Source organism: Triturus cristatus, chromosome 4_1 (assembly GCF_964204655.1).
Source record: "Triturus cristatus chromosome 4_1, aTriCri1.1, whole genome shotgun sequence".
NCBI classification, from domain to species: Eukaryota; Metazoa; Chordata; class Amphibia; order Caudata; family Salamandridae; genus Triturus; species Triturus cristatus.
In genome coordinates, this window is record NC_140585.1 from 708,834,882 (window position 1) to 708,859,059 (window position 24,178).

Consider the following 24,178-nt stretch of genomic DNA (forward strand, 5'->3'; position numbering starts at 1 on the left):
GACAATTATGTAATGGCTCGAAGGGAGCACACATCAGGTAAGTAAAAACCAGAATCAAGTCCCACTGGGGCATTACGAAGGAATGGGAGGAAAAAGATTAGTAATGCCCTTAAGAAACCCAATTACAATAGGGGACTTGAAAAGAGAAGGTTGATCTGGAAGGCAGAGGAAGGCCGATACGGCTGAAAGATAGCCTTTAAGGGTGCCCAGAACAGAAGTCTGCTGGGCCAAAGATAGAAGGAAGAGGAGAACCTCTGAAAGAGGGGCAGAGAGGGGATCCACAGCCTTTGCTGTGCAACCTGCCACAAATTTGTTCCATCTGCAGGCGTATACAGATTTAGTGGAGGGATGCCTGGCTGCCAAGATGACATTACAGACTACGAGAGGAAGGTCAAAAGCTGTCAACTGTCGCTGCTCAATTTCCACGCAAGGAGGTGGTGGCTTGACAGGTTCGGGTGGAGGACCGTCTCCCCTGCTGCTGTGACAGAAGATCCTCACGAAGAGGCAGTTTGATCTGAGGATCAATGGCCAAGAGCTCGGGATACCAGACTCGTGCCCAATCCGGCGCCACAAGAATGACTTGGGCCCGGTCACGCTTGATCTTCAGCATTCTAGGCAGAAGTGGTATAGGAGGAAAGGTATATAGAAGACCGCAACTCCACTCGCGACAAAAAGCGTATTTGAGCGAGTGCGCTTTGGAAATTCCAACGCACAAACTGCTGACATTGCGCGTACTTTTGGTGGCATACGGATCTAACCAAGGTTCTCCTCACAGCTGAAAGACCTTGCACCACCTCCGAGTGAAGATGCCATTCGTGATCCACCATTCACCAACAGCTGAGTTTGTCCGCCCTGACATTCAGGGAACCTTCCAGGTGTTTAACCACCACAGACATGCCCTGATGTTCCAGCTATGTCCAGAGGCTAAGGGCCTCTTGACATAGGGTCCACGGCACCACCCCGCCCTGTTTGTTGCAATACCACATGGCTGTGGTGTTGTCCATGAATTCCTGCACTACTCTACCTTTGACAGAAGGAAGGAATACCTCCAGTGCAAGACATCACCCAAGCTCCAGAAAGTTGATGTGGAGCCTAGACTCTACCGGAGACCAGAGGCCTCTGATCTCCGCCTCTCCCATGTGGCCACCCCACAAGTGATGCATCTGTCATCACAGTGCACTTCGGTTGGGGAAGGAAGAGGGATCTGCCGTTGACCCAATCCTGGTTCATTAGCCACCACTGCAATTGGTCTGCAGTGCCTTCCGATCTGGATGCAATCTTAAAGACTCCCCCGATGCTGTGCCCACTGGAACTTCAGGTCCCACTGCAGAGCCCGCATGTGTCACCTGGCATGATCCACCAGTAGGATGCAGGAGGCCATGAGGCCTAGCAGCCTCAGTCATTCTTACTGAAATCTGGAATAGCGGCTGAAACATCAGTATCGTAGCCCGAATATCACGGACTTGCTGCTCGGGAGGATAAGCCCGCAACTGCACTGTATACAGAAGTGCACCAATGAAAAGGAGCTTCTGAGAGGGAGTCAGGAGTGACTTCGGCATGTTGATCGTGAACCCCAGCGAATGCAGGTCCACCATAGTCTGGAGATGGGAGACGACATCTTGGGGCGAGCCCGCCTTCAAAAGCCAGTCATCGAGATAGGAGAAGACTGGAACCCCTGATCTAAGCAGATGAGCTGCGACCACCGCCACTTTCATGAACACCCGAGGGGCGCTGGGAAGGCCAAAGGGGAGCATGTTTGCAGACTACTGTGAATCGCAGGTAGCGCCGGTGGGCAGGCCGAATGGCGATGTGGAAATAGGAGTCCTGCAAGTCCAACGCCACTATCCAGTCTCCATGGTCGAGGGCAGACAGGAACTGTGCTAATGTCAACATTTTTAACTTTTCCTTCCAGAGGAAGCAGTTGACGTTTCGGTGATCCAAGATAGGGCGCAGACCTTTGTCCTTCTTGGGCACCAGAAAGTAGTGGGAACTACTAACAACCTACCTCTGGGGCAGGAACTCGCTCAATAGCTCCCTTGGCCAAGAGAGCCGTAAGTTCCTGGCGGAGAAGGGCCATGTGATCCTCCTACATGTTATGGAATTGCAGTGGCATGGATGTAGTAGTCTTGAAGGGGAGGGAGTAGCCCCTTCGGACTATCTGCAAAACCCACCTGTCAGACGTGATGGTTTGCCAGTGGTGGCGCTGATGGAGGATCCTGCCGCCCACTGGCAACTGGTGGCCCTGATAGGTCAAAATAGAAGGGTTTGGAGGCTGCTATAGAGGGGGCACTGGTGGACTGGCGTGCCCACTGGCCCCCCAGACTCAAGACGCTGGGTCCCACGTCCCGAGCCGCCCAGAGGCTGGGCAGCTTTCATCGGCCTGTGGCCCTGGGAGGAACGTGGCAGGGCACCCCTTCCGTAGCCACGAAAGGAGCAAAAGGCAAACTGCATTGGGCAAGATGTAGTAGAGAGGCCCAAGGACCTAGCCGTAGCCCTAGAGAATTCTTGAAGCGCTCAAGTGCGTAGTCTGCCTTGTCTCCAAACAAGCGACGGTCAAAGGGCATGTCCATAAGTGTAGATTGGACAACACCCGAGAAGCCAGTGGATCTCAGCCAGGCGTAGCATCTCAGGACTACTGACATTGAAATAGTCCTGCCTAGCGAGTTGGCGGTGTCCAGGCCACAACGAATGGCGAACTTTGCTGCATCCCTCCCTTCCGCAACTGCACAGGTGAGTGCAGCCAGGCCTCTTCCGGGCACTGCGGCACCACCTGCTCAACCGTATCCCACACAGTGGGTGTAAAGCCCTAAGAGACATGCGGTGTTCACTGACCGCAGTCCTAAGCTGGCGCAAGAAAACATCTTCCCAAGGTGTTCCAGCTTCTTGGATTCCCTATCTGGGGGAGCAGTAGGGAAGGAGCCTTTGGAAGTAGAGGCTTGGACTACCAAGCTCTCAGAGATAGGATGTTGGTCGCCCAGAGCCAGGCGGTGACATCAGGCAATCATCCTATCCACAGGAGCCTCTGTGCTGGGCTTGGACCACATGCCCAGAAGGATGGCCCTGAGGGCCTCATTGAATGGCAGCAGGGGCACCGAAGAACCCACTGCCGGCTGAAGCACCTCAGTCAGGAGGTTAGTCCTGACTGCCACCTTAGGAAGCTCAAGGCCTAAGCTGCACTACACAACACCACAGCGTGGGAGGCTCCCTCCTCCATAGCAACGGTAGGGAGAGAAAGCATGCCAAGGTCTGGGGAGGTGTCCAGACCACTGGCATCACCCAACTCCTTTCTCCAGTATGGATCTTCAAGTTGGTCTGCAAGAGGGTCAATAGACCCCACCCAGTCGTCCTCACTCTCTCCTGGCTGCCACACAGGGCGATAGGAAACCACAGGATAGAAAATTGATACAAAAGTGCTGGTCGATGCCACTACCAGTGTCGGAGCCGGTCCAGCTCCGTATCTAGGTCGAGGTGGGCAGGGGTCGCTCCAGCTCCCGGAAAAAGGGAGGGAGGGGGGGGGGGGGGGGGACACTCAGCCAACTGCCAGGTCTGCAGAAGCTTTCGGGACGGCTCCGCAAAGACTTCGGGCAATGGCCTGAGTCAGAGCACAACTTCGGATCGCCAATGACGGATGCAGAGTCGACCGACACCACCTACCGAAAGCAAGGGTACTGCTACGAAAATATTTCTCCGGATCCAGTCTGAACGAATGGGGGTAATTCTAAGGTAAGGAATCTATAACTAATAGTCTCTTTGATAAGGTTTGTAATGCTGCTTGGGGAGGGGCATAATATTGAAATTAATAATGCTCTTATGGGCTGTGAGCTGCCTCAAAAGGCCAGTCTTAGAGACTCCTACAGGTACAACCGGTGACTCGGTGGCAAAGGTGAAACCTTGCTGGGGGTGTCAATTCAGGTCTTAAAGCGGTTTGTTATTTTTGTGGTTTTTATCATTGTCGATGGTCCCGTTGACAATGTCATTGTCAAGGTGAACTTCTGCGTCAGCGGTAGGAACTAGACTGTTGCCGTCAACTGGTTCTTCATCAATGTCGCAGTCAAATGTCTTTGTGGACGAGACAGTGAGGTTGATGGGGAGGCAAGAGGATTTTTTGTCGCTGACTGTTCAGAGGAGGAAGAACGCCTACGCTTTGTCTTCACAGATGGAGGACTAGGTTGAGAGGAGGCCGCCTCTGTGGAGAGGAGTTTGTTTCTGCTTTCTCAGAGGGTCTTTATGTGTTTAAAGCATTTCAGCCCTCAAACTTCCCCTGGACAGATTATCTTGACCTTATGTGGGTTCACACAGATTATCAGTCTTCCTCAGAAGTGGTGGAATTCTGAGTTTTAGACTTCTGCAGCCACAGCAGTAGCCTTCCCTCCAGGTTCTTTAAGGTTTTAGTGGGAAAAGTGCAACATATTTTGCACTCCTTTACCTGATGTTGAGGGTAGAGGCTGTAAAAATAGTCTGTTGATCATCCACACTTTTCTTCTACAGGTTTTGCTAGATCTGAAGACATTTCTTAGAAGTCCCACATAACAGTTGTAGATAAGTTTTCAATTGTAAAAGAAAAACTGAGAAGAACTGCATGATGTGCAGTAGAAAATACGTTGGTAAAGATCTAGAGGGTGCTGTTGCTCGATTGGTTATAGTTCAAATTTGGGCCTTTTTTGAAAAAGGACATGGACAGGCTATTAAACGGACTTCAATGTCATTATAGCTTATTATACTGATGCATACTGCTTTACTATGGTACTCCCACTTAAATGACTGGGAAGGATGTAAGCATGTGAATCTATGAAAGATTTAATGCTTGAGAAACTAGACTGGCATTATTGCCCTCTGCATAAAACCTAACAGTGGTAAGTGAAGCAGGTTGACTGGAAGCTTTATAGACAGCTGTGATTTTAGAAGATCCTGGGAACAATGTTTCATTTTAATTGTGTGCATCGTTCAGAACTGCTTCTGCAAGAATTAAGCAAAGGAGGTTCTTAAAAGATGGATGAAAAGGAGCCCCACTATCAAACAGAACTGCAATAACTGAACATTGGGCACAAAAAAGTATTAAATATTTCACATGTAGGACTTCAGCCAGTTGAAGAAAAAAAGACCATTACATTGTCATATCTTTAATCAAGCAGACAAAATGTTGTAACTAAGCATGGTAATAACACTTACATTTGGGTGGAGATGGCAGTGGATGCAAAAGCTAAGCTTTCTGCACCTGCACCTGCAGCAGAAGAATTGGTCATCATGCAGTCCATGCTTTGCAATCCCAAGTATAGAACCCAGTCTGCCTGCTCTTGAGGCAAAAGCAACAGCTTTCAACTTGTGGTTAGCTATTCTGGCAACAAAAAGCGACAACACCATGGGGCACAGGTTCCGTCAGACAGCACTGAGATCTTGCCGGGCCCAGTGGGAGAGAGTTCCGTGAAGACCCTCCCACCCCCATCCTCATGAAATAGCAAAGAAGCCTGGGCGGCAGCAACTGTGATATCATGCAAGCAGATGGGCCAGTGCAGAGGCTGCTGACAGTAAGTGGTGTTCCAGCAAAGGTACAGGACAGAAATCACCTGCAAAAAGTGCTGGCTCTAAGAACCAGAGCAACAGAGGTCTAGCTGTGAGGTCACAGCAGGTTTTGCAGGCAGAGAGGACTGCAAAAAGGGAGAAGAGTGTAGATCTCACCCAATGAAAGACAGTAAGAAGGCAAAGGAGGGAAATCATGTCTGAGAGCTGAAAGAGCTGAGCCTAGCAACAGGAGTTCCAGGTATGGTAGCAGCCAATGAGGGTGGAGGAGCACCACTCTGCCCAGGCAGGTTGAGTTGCAGCAGTCTGACAACCAAATGGTTTTGAGTTAATCTTCCATTCACAACCAGCTAATAGTCTACACAAGACCTGGTGGTGGAGGATAAAATGATGCTATTCACGATTAACAAGCAGGAACAACATGAACATACCGGAGTAGGTGTGCTAACCTTCTCCCATCTGAGCATTTAGAGTGGGCTGTGTCGGCACAGGGGAATTCCACGGAAAATCTAGAATTTCAAGCGCCTCCCGATATCAGTTTTTAAAATCAAGACATTAAAGTACCGGAGTTCACTGACCACAACTCTACCCCCTCCCCACCCACCCCTTCCCTTCCCCCAGCTCCCACCTCAGAAGTGGTACCTCAGTTTAACATTTTAAAATAAAGGTCAACTGCACAGGGACACTGCATGTGAAGACTTGCAGGTACAATAAAGGCTCTTCACTCTGTAGACTGCCCCAAAATATAGGCCAAAAAAGAGAGACAGAAGGTTGTAAGAAAGAGACCCTCAAACCACAAACTGTGTGATGTCTGGGACCAGGGCTTATTTCATAGGCATTGCGTGCAGTTTGTGAATAATCGAATTCACCCACAGCAAGATAAACATGGACAGTGGAATTCTAGAGGACAGTATAAATCAGCTGCAGTAATTAAGATCCAAAATGATATCTGGGTTCCTTAGCCAGCTTAAGCATAGGGAGACCACCACATCTACATAAGACCTGGACCTTGGCAACAACAAATTGCTAATCAAGAACTTAATGTAGAAATTTGTCATAGGAAATTGAACCTGAAATCCGCTCTATCAGGAGATATGAAAGCAGACATTTTCTAGACATCTGCAAGGATCTTTCAGGCTTAAGAGTGCCTGTACTGGAAAACAAAAGCCAAATGATCCTTGGATCAAGAAGAGCAATAGTGACCCCATGAAGACCGGGGACCCAGGCCATTAATGATCTATTCCTATCAAGGCCATATGTTGCAAAGTCATCCTGTGCCCTGGGAACCTTGCAACTTTGTTGACCGGTACTGGTGGCAACTGACTCTGCCCTAACTAGCTCTAACCAGGCCCAGCCCCAGTGCTATGCTTAAAGAGACACTTAGAATACAGTGAAAACACCCAAGTACACTAGGGTACAATATGGGTTAGGGTACCCCTGTGATTGGCATGACTCCCCGCTATAAGGCCCTAGTACATAATAGGGTAGGGGGGCTAAAACTACCTTTAAGTCCCTAGTATAGAATAGGGAAGAGCAGTTGAGGCCAGCAGCCTTTTCTGCACTTGCATGTGTGCACTGCTGAAGCCTGAGGTCAGTTTAAAAGCAGCCGTGTTGCAGGGTGGCTTTTTAAAATGAAGTTTGCTCCCAAACTCTACTTTGGTGGTTGGGGCACATAGAAATGGATGAACTACAATGTTTGGGCATGGTAGGTACCCCCAGGGTCTACCTAGTTGTCCCATGGGTGGGGGTCAGGTATCTATATGGTAGACCCTTTTGAGTTGTATATGCCCTGGGGTTAGTGAAATTGCACATTCCACTCCCCAGTGTAGTAAAGCACTTCCCAAAACTGACAGTTGTGCTAAGAGCACTGTGAAATGAGGATCTGCAATATTTTGAATTTTAAGGAAAGTCATAAAAGTTATTAAAAAACTCCATAGAATGGTAATAAATGGTATTGTTGAATTTATTCTAAAATGTACAGACATGAAGTTATAAGACTAAGCCGAAATTCAACCCTCTATTGCTCTGCATTGATTGTTCATGTTCAGAGACAAGTGGATTAGCCTGGCTGCTTTGAAGAGGTGATAAATGACCCCTGGGGTTAGGAAGCCCTTCTGGGAGGAAAGGTTGCTGGGCATAGGAACGCCAGGGCCAGGAGGAGGGGTAGTTTATAATGGTCTTCAAGGGAAGGAAGAGACAAGCTAGAGAAGCTAGTTTCCATTTAATACTCATCTTTGAACCCAACCATATGCTAGGCTTGAGGAAGGAATTGACAGGTGCAAAAAGGGGGGGGGGGGGCACGGGGGAGACTATGGACATTAGTCCTCCTGGGGGTGTGTTCAGCCAGCTCCTCTCCCTGTTGAAAATTCTGACATATTGAATTTTGGAAGAATAGTGTTTTCTTGAATATCATTGTGCCACACTCTGGAGGAAGTGGTCATGCTCTGGGGTGTTACCCTGCACCTCACTGGACAGGAGTGCCCATCTGCTTGACCCCAGAGAACACTGAATAAGAATCTGAGAGGGACAGAGCCTCTCAAATCTGCTTTTTGAAATCTAAGAACAAGAGGTCCACGTTGAGGAGTTTGATGTGCGTTAACCAGGCCCTGCACTCTGAAGATTGCGCCTCTTGCAACATCTGCAACTACGGCCCTGTGGATCAAGCCTGCTTAAAAAGGACTAAAAGGTGGACTCCCTGCAAGCTACAGATTAACAGAGCTCACCTGGAGCATCACCACAAAGAATCCTCAGCCTGGAGAACTACCAGTGGATTTGTAAGGGTTTTGTCCAAGTGGATTGTGGGAACTGAAGTCCCAAACTTTCAAGGACCCTCTTGAAGATTCCAGACGCTTGGATTGTGTTTTGGACATTTGGGACCAGCAAGAGGAACTTCAGTATGGAATTCCCAATGGAATTTAGCCTGCTGGAGGTGGCTGCACAAGTCTGTTGAGAAATCCTCTCGAAAAGTTGCTTAGTATGAATTTGTCCCTGTCGGAGGCAACCAAATGTTCAAAAGTGGTACTGTTGGTTTCTAAGTGGATGTTTTCCTTTTTGGTGTCATTTCAAAGATAAAAATATTTCCTTTTTTTATAAATTGGTGTTTTTATTGTGTTGTGTCTTAATTTACTGAATTGGTGTCTTTAAATGCTTTTCATATCCGTCATTGAAGTTAAGCCTGCCTACTCGCAGTCAAGCTACCAAAGGGTGAGCATGGGAATACTTTAAGACCTGATCTGAGCACTATAGATTGTTAGTGCCATTATTGCCAGTGGTAAATGTGTATCTGCCACTACTAATAATCCACTTTCCAACACCATAGTGCAATTTAAACAAGCAGCCATAATGAGATTAAGGGCTTTTTAATAGGCAGCAGTAACTAGTCACAGTAAGGCAAGAGCAGGGTTTCCAACTTAGCTTCCTAAAAACAAAAGCCATACCAAACCTATACTTCAAACTACAATAAAGCAGGAAAGGACAATTATATAGAGAGATACAGCGTGTGTTCAGTAGGGTCCAAGACATACTTGCTTTTATCAATTGTACTTGGGAAACAAATGATCAACTACAAAAGAAATAGAGCATCTCATTAAACAAGATTACACACAAAAATTATAAACTTGGTGCAGCCAACTAACGGACCAATAATTCTGAAAGTAGCTACAATGTTTGAAAAAAAACAGACTACAAATGCAATGAAAATATAACAATGTATTTGGATTGAGACCGGACTGGTAAAGAAGGCAAAATAAAATCCAGATATCATTATCTAAGATTAAAGCATGGAAATACAACTGCATAACAGGGCAGAACATAGTTAAACTACTATCAAGAACAGGTGCGAGCAATGTGATTTAATTTTTTTGCAAACACTTATTTGGTACCACTCGTGTAAGAACAAAAAAGAAAAACTTAAATTGGAATGTGACTTGCTGAATTTATTTTGGGTGCTGAAAGCCATTGTATTAAAAAGGTTCAAAGGTCACCTAATGTAAAAGATAAGCCTGGCGGCCAAAAAAGGCTATCGAACTACATACTTCTATATAGTATAAAATTACAATTCTTAATTGCCCTCACCTGCTGGTAAGAAGTCAACCTTCAGCTCAAACCTCGACAAATCCATCACTCTGATGAATTTGCTTCAATTCTTCAAAATATTTTATATGAACAATCTGGGGGAACCTACAAAAAGTTAATCTCCAATCTCATAAAAAAATATCCAGGATCAAAGACTAGCTTCAAAAGTAAAGAAAAACAAAACATCAAGGTCAAGGAACATCACATTACCAATATTTGCTGTAGGCTGGAGGAATGGAGGAGAATCATTCTCACCCATATTACCCTAAAAGGGCCAAAAAGCTGATGGCTAAGAATGGGTGGTTAAGATTACAGAGAAGTCCTAAAATTAATAAATTTCATGTTACGTGGATTACTACCGACAGAGGTATTTATTCTCTATGACAAGCAGTCTAGTTGGTATATCTGGACTTAATGGTAATGCCTCAGAGAACTAGCATGCCCACACTTTAAACAGGTGCGCTAGCTTTGGGGATTACGGTTACAACTGTCAAAACAAATTAAGAAAAGTGACTCATTTAACTTTGTCAGCGTTGAGCTTACAATCATACATTATTGGGCAACAAAATATTCATTTTAACAAGTTAGGTTTTTGACATGTTTAAAACAAAGCAACCATACGATACAATGATAAAACTAAAAAAAAGTCATACACTATTGCAGGAAGAATGGCAAAACAAAATATGCTAATAAAACCTAAAAAAATTACTTCAGACAAGCAAGGCTTAGTATAAAATGCTCTTCCATAAATCTGAATGTTGGTCTTCTATAGGAGATATAAGCACAAAAGGTTTTTCTTGGTATTAAATGTAGCCAAGATTAGTGCTATGTTTACTCTAGTGTAGGCGATGTTAGCAGTATTCTAATAGTATCTTCTATGGCATCTAGCTTTTGTGGGAGAGCATTGCACATATAGCAGGTTAGGATTAGTGAACTAATCACACAGACGAAAAATAGTGTTAACAAATTTCACTTGATGTGTTAAATTACTTACAATGATATCGTCAGTAGCAATGAAACAGCAAAGCCCAAATGTGTTTGCGCACTGAAACAAGAAAGAAATAACGTTACTTTCTATAAACATACGTAAAATTCTAATGCATATAAGCGTACATGCTTCAAGTGAATACAGCCTTTGCATTCAATTAGAGCTTTGTGCACAAGTACAAAGCTCAAACTTATCTTCACAGTATAGTTTGTACGGAAAGTCTGAAAGCATTTGGAAGTCTGACATACAAATACTGGAATGTTTATGTTATCAGTACTCAGATTAACATCTATTGAAGCTCAAGTTTACCTTTAAAACTGCACAAGACTATGACCTGAGGTAAGGATTATGCCTCTCTTTCCTCACTTTGCTAACCATAGCAGCCATTACCAAGAAAACTTATAAAACAAAATGTCAAAAAAGAACACATTTCCTAATAACCGGGAAAAGCAAACAAAGTATCCCAATAATGTCCAATGACTGGCACTGCACAAGCACATCAGGATCCCAAGAGCACTGCAGGCTTCTTTGTAGCGGACTACATAGGGGGCACAGAGGTGCATTCCAACTAGCGGGACCAGGCTGCGAGTCTGGTAAGTTGTAATGCAGGAGACAGACTGTTAGAACCGGCGGTCTCTAGTTGGCAGAGGTATACACTTCTGACAAATAGGGACCAACCAACTCTAGTCAGGGCAAGGGGATTACACACTCAGATAACCCCTGCTACCCCCTTGGTAGCTTGGCAGAGCAGACAGGCTTATCTCAGAGGCAGTGTGTTAAGCATTTATGACCACATACAGTAATAAAGTGAATACACTACAGATGGACACGACACAGAAGTTATTATAAAAATAGGATCTTTATATAAGGTTTAGCACAAGACCAAATAACGACAAAAATATACCACAGTCTTAATAAATACTCTTTGGAAGGAAAAATAATAGTTCAAGTAAGGTTTCTTCTTGGCAAATAGTTCTTTAGCAAAGTATTCTTCTGAGCACAGTTCTTTGGCAACAATGTAACCCCCACAGGAGTCACACGACGTCGAGTCTACCAGATTCCCAAGGTTCGGCGTTGACCGCGAGGAGCGCTACGTCGAGCCTGGAGTCGCAACAGACCCCACAAGTACAGTACCTTGAGAAACGAAGAAAACGATGATCCACGGCGTCGAGATCGGCGTCGAGGTCGTGCCTCGGAGTCGGGTCAATCCGCAGCGGTGTCGAGGGATGTCGGGCCGGAGCAGCGCTCACGGCGTCGAGAAGGGCGTCGAGTCGATGCGATCAGCAGCGGCGTCGGGACGGGGTCGCTTGGAGGCAGAGCCGATACTCACTCCTCACTGGCGTTGATACCGGCGTCGAGACGGGGACACTTGGAGCCGGGGCCGATACCCACTGCTCACTGGCGTTGCTGCTGGCGTCGAGACTGCAGATTTTCCCTTGTGTACTGGAAACAACACTTTCCAGCAATTCAGCAAATGGTGAAGTCCTTTGGCCCTGTGACTTCAGCAGGAGACTGGCACTCTTCCAGCCCTTGGAGATTTCCTAGCAAGTGTTCAGAGAGTACACACCAAGTTCCTCTCTCCTTGTTCCTTGGCAAAAATAAAGAAGCGGCTTTCAGGTTCCTCCACAGCAAAACAGCACTCTGGCAGAAAGGGGAGGCAAGTCCTTAGATCAGCAGGCTTCTTGTCCTTGGTACAGGTTTCCTTGTCAGAAGTGATCTGAGTTCTTGGTTCAGGGGTCCTTCTCTTATACCCCTTTTTCCCTTTGTTCCCTTTGTCCAAGCAGGGCGATTCCCACCATCTCAGGTTTGTTGTGGGTGTTGCCAGGCAGAGGCACCTGGCCTATTCACTGGGCAGGGCAGAGTCCTCAGCCGCCCAGCAGGAGGCGGAGCCAGTATTGTCCCTGGCAGGAGCAGGGCTATCAGTCGCCCAGCAGGAGGTGGAGCCAGAATTGTGTCAGGCAGGGCAGGCTACTCTTCCCTCACTCTACGTGTAAACGCCCCATTCACCCCACACTGACTCATTCAGACCTCTGGAGCCACCCAGCCCCTGACACACACACCAAACCAGCAGAGACCGGTGGATAGTTGGACAAGAAAATAGCCACCTTCTAAAAGGGCTATTTTCAAACATAGAATTTAAAAACCATCCATCCTAAAGGGTGTGTTATTAAATTCCGAGTTCAGGGATACTAAACTCGACCTGCTACCATGCTCCCTGAGTCAGATAGATTATAATGGAGTTAATAATCCGTCTGCCCATTCTGGCCTATGGGAGGCAGGTAGCCCTTCAATAGTGAAGAACGAAAAGGGCTGTAATTCACTATTAGGTCATGCCACACACATCAGGGCATGACCTACCTTTTACCAACAATGCACCCTGCCCTAGGGCCTACCATAGAGGTGTCTGAAATGTGGCAAAGTGAAGGTTTAGAGACTGGCAAGTAGGTTTCCTTGCCAAGTCGACAGGGCAGTCGGGGACTGCACGCAGGCGCCGCGGTGGCAGGCCTGAGACATTTTACACGCTGCTTCCGTGGGTGGCACAACCAGTGCTGCAAGCCCACCAGCAGCAGTTAACTTACACGCCCTTGGCACACGCAGTGCACTAGACTAGGGTCTGAACAGTAAGTCAACCAAGCCAATCATGGTAACACCAATCAACGTAACAATTTAGCATAGGGAGCACTTGCACTGTGGCACTGATCAGCAGTGGCACAGTGCCCAAAGCAATAATCCAGCAAAAACATCGTAAACAGAGGAGGCAAACAGAAAAAAATGGAGGAGAGACTCATGCCAATGATGCCAGGTCTAACACGTGTCCCCTCCAGCTGAAATGTGGGGAGAACTACCCTTCACCCAGGGAGTCCTCATCACTAAGGCGGAAAAATCTGGACAGACCATCAGCATTGGCGTGATCTGTACCAGGGCGGTGTTCCACCGTAAAGTCCATCCCCTGTAGGGAAATGGACCACCTCAACAGCTTTGGGTTCTCACCCCTCATCTGCATTAACCATCTGAGGGGCCTGTGGTCCGTCTGAACCCGGAAGTGAGACCCAAACAAGTAGGGTCTTAGCTTCTTCAGCGCCCAGACCACAGCAAATGCCTCACGCTCTATCGCACTCCACCTTTGTTCCCTGGGAAGTAACCTCCGGCTGATGAAGGCTACAGGTAAGTCTCGGCCCTCCTCATTCATCTGTGCTAGAACAGCCCCCACACCATGCTCTGAAGCGTCCGTCTGGACAATGAATTCTTTTGAAAAGTCGGGTGCCTGGAGGACCGGTGCTGTACACATTGCAGTTTTCAGGGTGTCGAAGGCTTTCTGACAGGCGTCAGTCCAGATCACAAGTCTCGGCTGCTTCCTGGAAGTCAGCGAGGTCAAGGGGTGCACAATGTTGCCATACCCCTTGACAAACCTCCTGTAGTAACCCGTGAGACCCAAGAAGGCTCTCACCTGAGTCTGGGTTTTGGGCGGTTCCCAAGCCAGGATGGTATCTATCTTGGGTTGCAGGGGGGCCACCTTGCCGCTCCCTACTTGGTGCCCCAAGTACACCACTGAACCCTGCCCAATCTGGCACTTACTAGCCTTAATTGTGAGGCCTGCTCTGCGCAGGGCCAACAACACTTCCTGGAGGTGGCGCAAGTGTTCCTCCCAGCTGGCGCTGAACACTGCTATATCGTCCAGGTAGGCGGCGCTGAAATCTTCCAGCCCGGCCAATACCTGGTTAACCAACCTCTGGAATGTGGCAGGGGCATTCTTCATCCCAAAGGGCATCACACGGAACTGGTAGTGCCCATCTGGTGTGGAGAATGCAGACCTCTCTTTTGCCCCATCAGTCAAGGCGATCTGCCAGTACCCAGACGTTAGATCAAACGTACTAAGGTACCGGGCAGCCCCCAACCGATCGATGAGCTCATCAGCTCTGGGGATGGGGTGCGCGTCAGTCTTGGTGACCGAATTGAGTCCTCGGTAATCCACACAGAACCGAAGTTCTGGTGAAGCACCAGGCGCTGCAGCCTTTGGGACCAAGACCACTGGGCTGGCCCAAGGACTGCTAGAGGACTCAACCACCCCTAAGGCAAACATCTTGGAGACCTCCTCCTTGATGTATGCTCTGACCTTGTCAGTCACCCTGTAGGCCTTGTGCCTCACAGGAGTGCTGTCCCCAGTGTCCACATCATGGACACACCACTGAGTGACACCAGGGATTAAGGAGAACAGATCAGGGAATTGTACCAACAGATGGCGACAATCTTGCTGCTGCTCAGGGGTCAGTGTGTCAGAGAGGACAACACCATCCACTGACCCATCTTTTTCTTTTGCACACAGGAGGTCAGGAAGAGGCTCACTCTCCTCCTCCATCCCAGCATCTGTGGCAAGGAGCATGCCCACTTCGGACCTTTCTAAGTGGGGCTTTAACCGGTTGACATGCAGGACCCTTAAGGGGTTCCTGGGAGATTTCAAGTCCACCAAGTAGGTGACATCGCTCTTCTTCTCCACAACCTCAAACGGTCCAGTCCACCTGTCCTTGAGCGCACAAGGTTCCACCGGGGCCATGACCCAAACTTTCTGACCAGGTTGAAGCTCAACCAGAGTGGCATTCTGATCGTACCACCGCTTCATCTCTTCCTGGCTGGCCTCCAGATTTGCCTGAGCAAGATCTCTGAAGCGCCGAGTCTGGTTCCTGAAGGCCAGCATGTAACTATATACATCCTGGGGAGGTTTCCTGGGAGATTGCTCCCAGCCTTCTTTGACCAGACTCAAAGGTCCTCTTACCGGGTGACCATACAAAAGCTCAAAGGGGCTGAACCCTAGAGACTTCTGTGGCACCTCACGGTAAGCAAACAGCAGGCATGGCAAGAGGACGTCCCATTTACGCCTCATTGGTTCTTCAAGACCCATGATCATGCCTTTTAGGGTCCGGTTGAATCTCTCAACCAGCCCATTACCTTGAGGGTGGTAAGGAGTGGTAAACTTGTAGGTTACCCCACACTCCTTCCACAGAGACTTCATATAATTCGAAATGAAGTTGGTGCCCCGGTCTGACACCACCTCTCTGGGGAACCCCATGCGGGAGAAAACACCCATCAGTGCCCGTCCCACCACGGGGGCCGTCACTGTTCGGAGATGGATGGCTTCCGGGTACCGGGTGGCATGGTCCACCAAGACCAGGATAAACCTGTTGCCCATGGCTGTCTTGGGGTCCAGTGGCCCCACAATGTCAATTCCCACTCGCTCAAAGGGGGTGCTGACGACGGGAAAAGGTTGGAGGGGAGCCTTCTGCTTCCGCCCACTTTTCCCACTTGCCTGGCAAGTTTGACAGGTCCTACAATGGATATCTGAATCCCTTCTCATCTGAGGCCAATAAAAATGGGTGACAAGCCTGTCATAGGTCTTGTCCTGCCCCAGATGTCCAGCTAACGGAACGTCATGAGCCAACCCCAGTAGGAAGGCTCTGAAGCGCTGGGGTACCACCAGCACACGGGCTGACCCAGGTTCAGCAGCCTTAGGCTCGCTATACAGGAGGTCGTTCTCCCAGTAGACCCAATGTGATCCTGACTGATCACCTGTCGTTTGGGCTGAGGCCTGCTGCCTCATACCCACAAGAGAAGGGCACACTTTCTGTTCAGCACAAAATTCCTCCCTGGAGGGACCACCATCCTGCTGCCAATGGGTCAGCTCGGGCAGGTCTCCCAGTTCGGCCACTTGTTCTCCTGTCGGTTCCAGGGCATCCCCCTCAGGGTCTGCTCCCTCCTGGACCGTGGGAACGATGGGGGACGGTTTCCCGCGCCCCCTGCCTCTTCTCTTCACGGTTGGGACCTGGGCCATACTTTCAGGCTCCGGGCCCCCATCAACACCCTTACTGACTGACATGGACCGGGTGGTCGCACACACCCACTCAGGCAGACCCAACATTTCCAGATGCGCTTTTCTCTCCACCTTAGCCCAAGGGGAGTCCTCCAAATCATTGCCCAAGAGAATCAACAGGCATGGCGGGCCTCACAGCAACCTGAAGAGTACCTGAGACCCCCCCCCACTCAAAAGGAACTTGAGCTACCTCACACTTACTCTGTGAGTTGTCAGCAGCTACAACGGGGTAGAATGCATGAGGGACCACCTGCTCTCTGGACACCAAGTGACACTTGACAGCTGTCACACTCGCTCCGGTGTCTCTGAGAGCTTCCACCCTATGGCCATTAATGGTCACCCACTGCCTATATTTCTTAGTGTTACTAGGCAGAGGGGTTGGAGGGACCATTTCCACGTCTCCTAAAGAGACCAGGGACATTTCTGCGGGACCCCCCCCACCGGGGGCACCCATCTCCTCCCCTCCCAGGGCTACACTCGCTACCTGACGAGGGGGTGCACGCGGCGGTGCATTCGAATCCTTCATGGGACACTGGGGATCATAATAACGGTGTCCCACCTGCTTACAGGCATAGCAGGTCATGGGGCCCCTGTGAACAGGTTTACCTGTCGGGGCCTCTGGCTTCTTTACAGGGGGAGGCTGGGAACCCTTCCCTTGGTTCCCTTGGGGACTACTTTGGGGCCCTTTCTGAAACTCCCTCCGTTTACCCCTGTCCCCCCCACTCTTCTGCTGGGGACCCTGCCCACCTTTGGCTGAGTCTCCCACTGGACCCTTGTGGACCCTGGTACTGACCCAGCGGTCCGCCTCCTCAGCAAGTTTTCTAGGGTTAGATAGCTTGCTGTCAACAAGGTGCTGGCGTAGCTCTGGAAAACAGTTATTAGACAAGTGCTCCCAAGCAAACAAATCATAAAGAGCATCATAACTATCAACCTTGCTACCCTTTATCCAACCATCCATGGTTCTGCAGAAAAAAGACACATATTCAACCCACGTAGTACCAGGCAACTTCTTACATTCTCTAAAGGTTTGTCTGTACTTTTCTGGGGTTAAGCCATATCTCAGCATTAAAGCATCTTTCATATGAGTATAAGACATCCTATCCTCAGCAGGAAGGCTCAACAAGGTATCTCTCCCCTCGTTTGTAAGCGGCTCCACAACCCCGTTCCCCAATCCTTCTCAGGGACCCGGTGGGCCAACAATGCTAACTCATACGCTTTAAACCATTGGCTAATATCTTCATTCTTACTGTAATCTTTGATCACATCCTTAGGAAAATAAAACCTACTTTCTGCAGGCACGGATGGAGTGCTGCCACCAGAGGGATTCAACTCTAAACTCTTAGTTTTAAGCTCCATCTCCCTCACCATCTTCTCACGTTCAAACGCTAATTTCTCTCTCTCAAAATCTAATCTTTTGCTCTCCATTTCAGCTTCTCTCTTGCTTCTCGCATTCTCTAATTCCAACTGCCCTCCTAATTTAAGTTTCGCCATTTCTAACTTGTACCCCCTCTCCTTCTCCCTGTCTTCTAATTCTTCGGGGGAAAGGCTCCTAGAGGACACACTACTGCCTGGAGATGACACTGGCCCATCTGCGGGCTCTTCCTCCTCTTCTTCCTCTTCCGGTACCACCACCGGATCAGAGGGATTTCTGGCCTCTAACCAGGCCTTCAGCGCTTTGAGGAAGTCGTCTTTCCTTGTGAGACCTGTGGTAGGAACTTTAAACTGCTTGCAAAATCCTTTTAGATCTTTTAGCGTGTAGGAATCTATCTTCTCCTTATCAAATTCCCCCACAACAATCTCCACAGGTGTAGCAGCTCTGGCATTCTCCATGGTCAAAACTGGCAGTGTTTAAGAAAAATCAGATCCAGGAAAGCGGAGAACAAAAATAGGCAATCCTACCAAAACAGAATGTGGCTGCGTTATGGTCTGCTTTCACTATGTAGCGTACACTAATCACTGCACATGAGTCATAAATGCAAAGTTCAAATCCTCACCGCTGACCACCAATGTTAGAACCGGCGGTCTCTAGTTGGCAGAGGTATACACTTCTGACAAATAGGGACCAACCAACTCTAGTCAGGGCAAGGGGATTACACACTCAGATAACCCCTGCTACCCCCTTGGTAGCTTGGCAGAGCAGACAGGCTTATCTCAGAGGCAGTGTGTTAAGCATTTATGACCACATACAGTAATAAAGTGAATACACTACAGATGGACACGACACAGAAGTTATTATAAAAATAGGATCTTTATATAAGGTTTAGCACAAGACCAAATAACGACAAAAATATACCACAGTCTTAATAAATACTCTTTGGAAGGAAAAATAATAGTTCAAGTAAGGTTTCTTCTTGGCAAATAGTTCTTTAGCAAAGTATTCTTCTGAGCACAGTTCTTTGGCAACAATGTAACCCCCACAGGAGTCACACGACGTCGAGTCTACCAGATTCCCAAGGTTCGGCGTTGACCGCGAGGAGCGCTACGTCGAGCCTGGAGTCGCAACAGACCCCACAAGTACAGTACCTTGAGAAACGAAGAAAACGATGATCCACGGCGTCGAGATCGGCGTCGAGGTCGTGCCTCGGAGTCGGGTCAATCCGCAGCGGCGTCGAGGGATGTCGGGCCGGAGCAGCGCTCACGGCTTCGAGAAGGGCGTCGAGTCGATGCGATCAGCAGCGGCGTCGGGACGGGGTCGCTTGGAGGCAGAGCCGATACTCACTCCTCACTGGCGTTGATACCGGCGTCGAGACGGGGACACTTGGAGCCGGGGCCGATACCCACTGCTCACTGGCGTTGCTGCTGGCGTCGAGACTGCAGATTTTCCCTTGTGTACTGGAAACAACACTTTCCAGCAATTCAGCAAATGGTGAAGTCCTTTGGCCCTGTGACTTCAGCAGGAGACTGGCACTCTTCCAGCCCTTGGAGATTTCCTAGCAAGTGTTCAGAGAGTACACACCAAGTTCCTCTCTCCTTGTTCCTTGGCAAAAATAAAGAAGCGGCTTTCAGGTTCCTCCACAGCAAAACAGCACTCTGGCAGAAAGGGGAGGCAAGTCCTTAGATCAGCAGGCTTCTTGTCCTTGGTACAGGTTTCCTTGTCAGAAGTGATCTGAGTTCTTGGTTCAGGGGTCCTTCTCTTATACCCCTTTTTCCCTTTGTTCCCTTTGTCCAAGCAGGGCGATTCCCACCATCTCAGGTTTGTTGTGGGTGTTGCCAGGCAGAGGCACCTGGCCTATTCACTGGGCAGGGCAGAGTCCTCAGCCGCCCAGCAGGAGGCGGAGCCAGTATTGTCCCTGGCAGGAGCAGGGCTATCAGTCGCCCAGCAGGAGGTGGAGCCAGAATTGTGTCAGGCAGGGCAGGCTACTCTTCCCTCACTCTACGTGTAAACGCCCCATTCACCCCACACTGACTCATTCAGACCTCTGGAGCCACCCAGCCCCTGACACACACACCAAACCAGCAGAGACCGGTGGATAGTTGGACAAGAAAATAGCCACCTTCTAAAAGGGCTATTTTCAAACATAGAATTTAAAAACCATCCATCCTAAAGGGTGTGTTATTAAATTCCGAGTTCAGGGATACTAAACTCGACCTGCTACCATGCTCCCTGAGTCAGATAGATTATAATGGAGTTAATAATCCGTCTGCCCATTCTGGCCTATGGGAGGCAGGTAGCCCTTCAATAGTGAAGAACGAAAAGGGCTGTAATTCACTATTAGGTCATGCCACACACATCAGGGCATGACCTACCTTTTACCAACAATGCACCCTGCCCTAGGGCCTACCATAGAGGTGTCTGAAATGTGGCAAAGTGAAGGTTTAGAGACTGGCAAGTAGGTTTCCTTGCCAAGTCGACAGGGCAGTCGGGGACTGCACGCAGGCGCCGCGGTGGCAGGCCTGAGACATATTTTACACGCTGCTTCCGTGGGTGGCACAACCAGTGCTGCAAGCCCACCAGCAGCAGTTAACTTACACGCCCTTGGCACACGCAGTGCACTAGACTAGGGTCTGAACAGTAAGTCAACCAAGCCAATCATGGTAACACCAATCAACGTAACAATTTAGCATAGGGAGCACTTGCACTGTGGCACTGATCAGCAGTGGCACAGTGCCCAAAGCAATAATCCAGCAAAAACATCGTAAACAGAGGAGGCAAACAGAAAAAAATGGAGGAGAGACTCATGCCAATGATGCCAGGTCTAACACAGACCATCAAACAAAAGTCTGCTTGAAGACTCCAATCTTGCCCGTAGAGCATCAGGATTACGAAACAATGTTTTTTCTCTTTGATTTTAATTTCATCTAAATAAAAAGTTCAGGACCTTGTTGAGGTCTACTCCCAGCAGAAGATGGAGGAAGACAACGGGTATGGAAATGGCTTGGTTAACATGAAAATCTGATATAACTTTAGCTCGAAAAATAGGACATATCCTTAAAAGCAACCTGTTTTGTTTGAAAATCAAGCAGGGCTCAATAGCTGATAAAGCCTGTACCTTACTCCTGTTGACAATGTAATAGCAGCTAAGAAAGCACATTTCCACGAAAGAGGATTCAATGAGGTCATATGAATAGGTTCAAAAGCAGAATCAATAATTTTAGACAGATTTAACTCCCATGGAGTAGCAGGCCTTTTGAGGGGAGGATTTTTTATTTTTTTTTAGTTATTTAAAAAAATCTAACACTGGGCTTGTGAGAAGGACCTCTGATTTGGACTAACAGTAAACCGTTATGACTGCCAGGTGAACTCTAAAGCTAATTGAAGTTTAGACTGTGCCAAATGTAACAAGTACAGGAGGATAACATGGCATGAGAGTGGATCATGCTCGTTAAGGCACTTAATCCCAACTCCTTTCCACTTGAAAGCATAAGAGCTTCTGGTAGATTGTCAAGAATTTTCACAGTAGGGCGGTAGATTTAAGCATCCATATTGTACCACCTCAGAAGCCATGCTGACAAGTTCAAGGACTGTTCATTGTGAAGGTTTTTTATTTCCTATACTAGACAGTGGATTGTGGTTGCGAGGCAGTCTTGTGGTTTGAGCAATGGGTGAAGCAGCTCTGGAAACCACCATCCTCAGTCATTTTGAAGTGATGTGAATCACTGTCACGGTGGACCTTTTGAACTTTATGACTGAAGGTATAAGTGGTATCAATTGAAAAGCATACAGAAATCTATTCAACAAAGTCATCAATAGGGCATTTCACATATACTGGGATCATACAATTTGGATCTGGAGCTTGGGCACTTTAATTGTTGTTCCCTTGAGTATATGGTCAGTTGAGCCACCACTGAAAATACAGTTGTGCTGTATTCTGGCAGTTCCTGTCTTCCTGGTTGCTGTGATCCTGTGACCACTGGTGTTCATAGCATTGCTGCAGTGTTCACAACTTTCAGTTCACAACATTGCAGCAGTGGCCTCACGTAGAGACTGGCATTGGGTACCTGAAAAGTTGCAAGTGGCCATTGACCCTTGTAGAGAGGAGACTGCCCTCACGGTCCACCTTTCACCCCTGGTCGCAGATTTGGGTTAAATCCATCACTTTGTTTCACACCATGCCACCCCAGTTTAAAATCAGCCTTGACCCGGATCCCCCATTAGAAAAGTACAACCCGAAGTGCCAGACCAGGTCCTCCCTGGATGGGAAAACAAGCACCCAGGGACGGTTCAGAGCAACATCCCTCAGCCGGACTGGCTTGAATCCAGAGGCATAACTAGCACAGGACCCACGTCTGTGCATACTTTCCCACTTAGGGCGACAATAGCAACACAAAAAGATGGACAGAATGCTTAACATTGTCAAACATTCACCCCGAGTCAGAGATGTAACAGGTGGCCTTTTTGATAAATGGTATTGAGAGATGATCTGAGACTTCAGAATTTGAACTGGGGGTGATTGAGCTTTCTAGGTTCACACAGTCTAATGTGACCGTGAAGTCGAACTCCTTTTGTGCCGGACATGCACTTTGTCTAACATTCACTGTGCCCTTCTCAACCAGTTGTCCAAATATGGGTAGACAAAGATTTTATTTTTGCCGAGATAGGTCACAACCATGCATTTTGAGAATGTCCTTGGGGCTGACTTGAGGAAGATTGGTAGGACTTTCTACTGCTAGCAAGCATAGTTGACAATGAATATTGTGTTTTACTGCTATTTGAGTGCAAGCATTGACAGACCAAATCCTGAATCCTTTTTCCTTCTCTTTCCGAGACGTTGCGCTGCTACACATTTATTGGGCATGGCATGGTCACAAGAGATTGTGTTTAGAGGGAAAAACCTACAGACCTTTTGTTCCATAGGAGCAATGTCCTGTGAACTGTGGGTGCACAAGTTTTGAAGAGGTCAACTTTCCAACTGAAAAGGGAGGAATAGGGAGATTAACCCACAGACTAACTTCTGATCTCTGCAGGGCACCTTCTGGAAACTGAAGGTCATTAAGCAGAAAGTTTACAATGGCTTGTAAGCAGTGTAGAGAAAGGCTCAATTTAAAGTAGTACGCTTTGCACAAAAGATCATTGCAGAATGAGCTGAAGTACTAGAACTGGCTTTCTTTAAAGAAAAAGTTTAACTTTGAACATTCGGTTAAACAATGACATATTTCGGAGGTCGAGATGCTACGTCAACCAACAGGCTCAAATGTTCAGGAGTAGATACACCAACCCATGGCCTTCATTTCAATACAACAGTGAATAGTCACAGCTGAAACATACTTACAGCCTGTCTGGCTTGAATATTAGCTGCTCGATCACAGACTATATTTTTGAGAATTGGCCCGAGAGTTCGAAAAACATCCTCACTTTCTATTCCTGGTCCAAGCTGGGCACAGAGCAGGCATGCAAGTGCAGCAGCCGCGCATTGTTCTTCACGTTTACCTTGAGAAGGAAACAAAACAAAACAAGGTAATTGACTAAGTGCAGAAATTGCAGACAAACCAAATTCAGTGCCTTAAAAACTTGGTGCTCATTATCGAAGATTTACATATAAAATATTGATTGCACATTTAACAGCTTTCTTCAGCAAATCGAAATTCAAAAGACAAGCAGACATTTTGGGTAGTGTGTTCAACATGCAATTAAATGCTCATAATATGGAGGAAAAGGTTTTTTTTTTAGGTGTGGCATTAGCCAAGACCTATTGATTTTGCTAAACTATATGTACAATAGACATACTTGTACAAATCTTCTGCCAGCCCACTCCACCCATTGGTTTATTTGTGTCACATTTTTCTTCTGCTCACTGCAGCATGCAGCATTGGGTCAGCCACCTTCACCCTTTGGGGCTAACTTCACGGAGAACTGCATTCTGCCCTTTCAAAAGAGGCACCTGCCCACAAACAGCAGTTGCCTTCACTGCCAGGGACTACTATACAATGTGTGCTTTTGAGGCCAAATAAATATTCTTGATTTTAGGTTTTACTTTTTTACATTTACAAGGACCCCACAACTTCCACAACAAAGTCTTGCAATAACCAGGACAAACCAAACAAGCACTGAAGAAAAAAAAAAGGCTGGCAGACAACTCAGAACCATTGGCTTTGCCAATGCTTTTTTAATGCATCTAAATAACCTATGTATAATGGTAATACAGAGGTTAGCTAGGCAAAAATTCCAAAATGTTAACAGCTGACAAGTTAACCCGCGACAGTGGAGGCTTGCCACTCAGACCGAGCTTAGCTGCAAGGCCTTCTCATCCGGAGAACGAATATAGAGATTAGTAAGTGGTCTGCATTTGAAACATAGC

At 47.7% G+C, this 24,178-nt stretch overlaps 1 protein-coding gene across 1 annotated transcript in view; it reads right to left on the reverse strand.

Annotated features, from left to right (window-relative positions):
• IFRD1 (interferon related developmental regulator 1) overlaps positions 1-24,178 on the reverse strand; it is a 138,546-nt gene that overhangs the window by 61,317 nt on the left and 53,051 nt on the right. Inside the window, exons 5-6 of the mRNA XM_085653182.1 lie at positions 23,153-23,310; positions 10,586-10,636 (exon numbers count right to left, since the gene is read on the reverse strand). Coding sequence (XP_085509308.1) covers positions 10,586-10,636; positions 23,153-23,310 — 209 coding nt within the window. The remainder of the gene's footprint in view (positions 1-10,585; positions 10,637-23,152; positions 23,311-24,178) is intronic.